Source organism: Pygoscelis adeliae, unplaced genomic scaffold (genome assembly GCF_000699105.1).
Source record: "Pygoscelis adeliae isolate BGI_AS28 unplaced genomic scaffold, ASM69910v1 Scaffold7, whole genome shotgun sequence".
Classification (NCBI taxonomy): Eukaryota; Metazoa; Chordata; class Aves; order Sphenisciformes; family Spheniscidae; genus Pygoscelis; species Pygoscelis adeliae.
Window position 1 is genome coordinate 3021436 of NW_008825268.1, and position 4286 is coordinate 3025721.

Genomic DNA, 4286 nt, shown 5'->3' on the forward strand with positions numbered 1-4286 from the left:
TTGCGGCAGTGCTACAAGCAGATGTGTAGGTATTTAGTATGGCATTCATCAGAAAACCAAAAAAAAAAAAAAAAAGAAATAAGCCTTTGAAGAGGTCAGTAGATGGTGCTGTTGTACACTGACACAGGAGTTCTTTTTATCCAGCTTGTGGATAGCAACATTATGAGTTTTCAGGTTTTGATCTTGATAAATGTAATTTATGCTAGGGCTGAAATCACTCGCTAGTAAAAAAGCTACTACAGACCCTCAAATGGATTTAACCCTCCCTTCAGGAAGGGGAGAAGGAGGAAGGTGTATCTCAAAGGCTGCTTTGGAGGAGCAGCCAGCTAGCACTCCTCAGGAAGAGTGGCAAAGCTTTGTTCCTTTCCCTGTGAGCCACGGTAAGTTTTTGATGAGAGAGAAAGAGTATCCAAAATTATTTCCCTAGAAAGGGACTTGAAGGGGAGAAAGGAGTGCAGTCTCAAGCAGCTTGTTTCTCTTCTTTATTTTGCTCCTTTCTCTTCCTGTCTGCACATTTGGCCTGGGAAAGACAAAGATGAAGGGGAGAGCACAGAGAAGACCTATGGGCTGAAGAAATGCACTGTGCACTGGTGGAGCAGATGGAAAGTGAGAGAAGCATGAAGAACATGAGACGTGGAGTCAAACAATGGACTTCAGGGCAGAATTCATTGCCAGCTGTGGAAAATGAAGGACCGGTAAGCTAGATTGAAGCATGATGAAAAGGGGAGTGATGTCTGAGAAGCACTTCAAAACGCTTGCATTGTTAGCAGCTTTTGATAAAAATGCCTGTAATTTAATCTTCAGTGTAAGAACACCTGTGATGGCTCCCTTAGGTGCGCAAATCTGGGGAAGATGTCAATCTTTAAGCCGTTCTCTTGGGTGCTGGGGGAGGAGGATTTGAAAAGTTGTGGGAGATATTGGTTTACAAACAAATTTGATTGCTTTAATTTATGCTTTATTTAAGCAATCTGTGTGTTGTGTGTGAGGGATGTTCACAGTTTCCAGGGTTGTGGCTCATGATTTCTGAACATCTGGCATTAGCACACACTGGCTATGAGTGTTTGGACAGGACAATAAGACTAGAAATGACCTTCTGAGTCACACCATCTAATCCCTTTCACAAACTCTTAAACCTAAGTGCATTCACTCTCTTTTCTGGTGGTTAGAAATCTTCTGCTTGCCAGATGAAAGAAGCAATGCTGCTGTCTCCATGCAACATGAGAATTTTCCTTTCAGCACAACAGAGGCGCTATGACAGTTCCACTCTCATCCCCTTACTCAGTTTTTGTATCAGCCCTCAACTGGTACTAACAATTTCCATGAGGCTACATACAAAATACTTCAGTAAACTCTGGACAGATCAAATCACTGTGTTTCCTCTGCTTAGAAACACAGCTAAACATAAATACTAATTTTGATGCTCTCTAATCATCCACCACAACCAGGGTTGAAGTGATTGCCTTCCTGATCCTTCTGACCACCTCTTTTGTACAGAGCATGAAAACACATGAAGGTCTATGAAAATCAAACAGCCTCCAAGAAACCCTTGGTGTCATTAAAAGTCCTCCACTACAAAGCTGTCTTGCAAGGCCCTGTGCTCTACTGTGAGTTGTGCAGCCAGGGTAGCCATGCTAAGTGGTTTTGTTCTCTTACCTGCTGCTCCAGCCATGTGCTCATCCACACTGAGCAGGAGCTCCCACGCTGCTGGCTGGATGTCCCCATACATCTCTTCCGTGAGGATAGGAGCTGCCTTGATTAGCAGTGACAAAGGTGCAGGGGAGAGGCTCATTACCTGCAAAAACCCAAGCCATTCCTTACAGCTGAGCTGTGCAAACTAACCACAGTGAACAACACACTCAGTAATTTTACCCTAGTTGTGGTCTGCAGATTACCCACTGATAACCTCTAGTTTCAGCCATTTCAGATAATGATCTATAGAAGAATGTTGCTTTCAGCCTACACTGAAAGAGCAGTGTTTGCAGGCTAGTTCCTTGAGTCTGTTGCTAGTCACTCATGTCACCAAATCACTGGTGACAAAAGGACAAAAGGAAAGCCAAACTCTCCCAAGGTGGTGCACAAACAGTGATACAGATCCATTAAAATCTCACAAAGAACAGTCCTGTGAAGACCCCGTTGCTTCTTCAGGAACACTGAACAAGAAAGAACAAAGGAAACTATTGCTGTAAACTGACAGGTTGTATTTAAACACATTTGTGGATTTTGTCTTTTTTTTTATTTTAATTTTTTGTATCCCCAGTTTTGATGCAAGTGTCGCTATGGGAAGCCAGAGATGCACACTGAGATTTAATGGACCTACATGTTTAAAGGATTCTTTGACAGGGTTACCTTAAGAGGCTTAAATTTAGCATTACTCAGCTGGGGAAAACATGCAGGGCTGAACTGATTGATATTCAGGAACAACAGTTCTTCATTCACATGGGCTTAGAGATCCACACACATTTTCCTTCTTGTTGCAGTCTATCCGTCTATCCTGACATCTATGTATCAGCCTCCCTAATTAGCATATGGCATAGTCAGTACCTGGTGCCTGATGTATTTTAACATTCCAGAGTCCTTCTTCCCTTCCAAGTTGATATCAATCACTCTCTTTTTTAGAGAGGGAGTTCTCAAGCATGACTTGTCTGAGCACTGAAAGGAAAAAAAAAAAGTGGAGTTCATGTTTAGATTTCCCAAAATGTGGAAAGGGAGGAGATCATAGACGAGGAATTTCCATACACTAGAAGCTGTCTAGTACCAGAGCTGTAGCACAAAGCATTCTCCTGTGCTGGCAACAGGCCTAGTATCAGTGAGATGACATATCTCATCCAATTTTCTTCTCTTTTTAACAGTGCTTTTCCCAATAAAAGCTTAAGGCAGAAGCCAGTAAATCAAATGAGGAATGTGAATGTGCTCTGTGTAATCTTCACAGGTGGCGTACCCATGTATTTCAGGAGAACAGTACTTTAAGCAGGTTAGCAGTAAAAAGTCTATCACGTCCCTCTAAAAATTACCAATGGAGGTGTTCAGTGTGTACAACACTGATTCCTCTCAGCTACATTTATCTTCTCTTCTTCCTCAGAAAGCATAAGTGACAACACATTTCAGGACTTGAGCTTGTGCCTGCCTGAGAGTTGTCCCTAGCAGATTGCCAATGACAGTGATAATTGTTAATTGTTATTATTAAATAATAAAAAAGGACAAGTACTTTTTATGTCTGTTATTCACAACACCAGGGACTTTTCCCAGAACGCTAGGTTGCCACAGACTCTTCTCCTCAAGCTAGTAGCCTGCTGATTAACAGAGGGGTCCTCGTTTATCAGAGAGCTCACAAGCCCCATGGAGCACACAGCCAGGTCTGCATATTGCAGCTACCCCCAGCCTTTCATTCTGCAAGCTGTGAGAGTAAAAGAGAGGTTCCTCTGGAACCCAGATAAATGTGGAAATGGTGCCCATGCACTCAGAGACTGAAAACACTTGAAGAATACCAGAGCATGAGGAACTGGGATGAAAAGTCTACTGTTACATAAAATTCAGAAGTTATCAATTGCTCTCCTGCAGTGAGGTCTGTACAAACACGGTGCATGTGTTCGTAGGAAACCTTATTGTCCCCCAACCTCTTTTTTCCTTGCTGTTGCTTAAAGGCTTTGATGGGTTGATGGATGATGAAATGTGTATCACCTTGCCTTGCAATTCAAAGTGGGAGATGAAACAACACACAGTAATGCACGGTGTTCTTTTGCTACCTTTCATGAACACTGCCAGCTGCTCATCTCAATCCTGCCTTCTTAGAGGAAATGACTGCCTCTCTTCCTAAATAACTAAGTAGTACACTACTTTTCTGTGTCAGAGGGAATATATGGGGGTTACAGTTTCAAGGAAAGCAGAATCATCTGTTGTTTCATCTGCTCTGTGCTTTGTTCCATACAAATACCCTTCAATTTTCTAACTTGACAGGAAACAAACAATCTGCTGGTTGATGAAGAAACGTTATGAACTTGTCTCCTACTCCTTCATTTTCCACTTACAGGGATGATAGCCTCTTTACCCAACTGAAATCTTGATGAAAGTTTCATGGACACTTTTGTTTTCAGTGTTACTGCAAAGTAGTTGAATGACTCCGCCATTACAAGTATTCAGAATAACTGTAGTCTGTCTGTTGTGGTCAGGAATACGAAAGTATTAACCAACTGTTGACATGATTCAGTTGGTACCTGGGTGGGCACTTCACTGAAAGCAGAAATGTATTTCCGCTGAAGTTAAAGGTACCACTTACATGGCTAAAAAGG

The 4286-nt window shown here is 42.2% G+C and overlaps 1 protein-coding gene across 1 annotated transcript in view; it reads right to left on the minus strand.

Annotated features, from left to right (window-relative positions):
* Nucleotides 1–4286, minus strand: part of UNC80 (unc-80 homolog (C. elegans)) — a 136141-nt gene that overhangs the window by 54769 nt on the left and 77086 nt on the right. Inside the window, 2 exon segments of the mRNA XM_009329652.1 lie at nt 1654–1792; nt 2542–2649. Coding sequence (XP_009327927.1) covers nt 1654–1792; nt 2542–2649 — 247 coding nt within the window.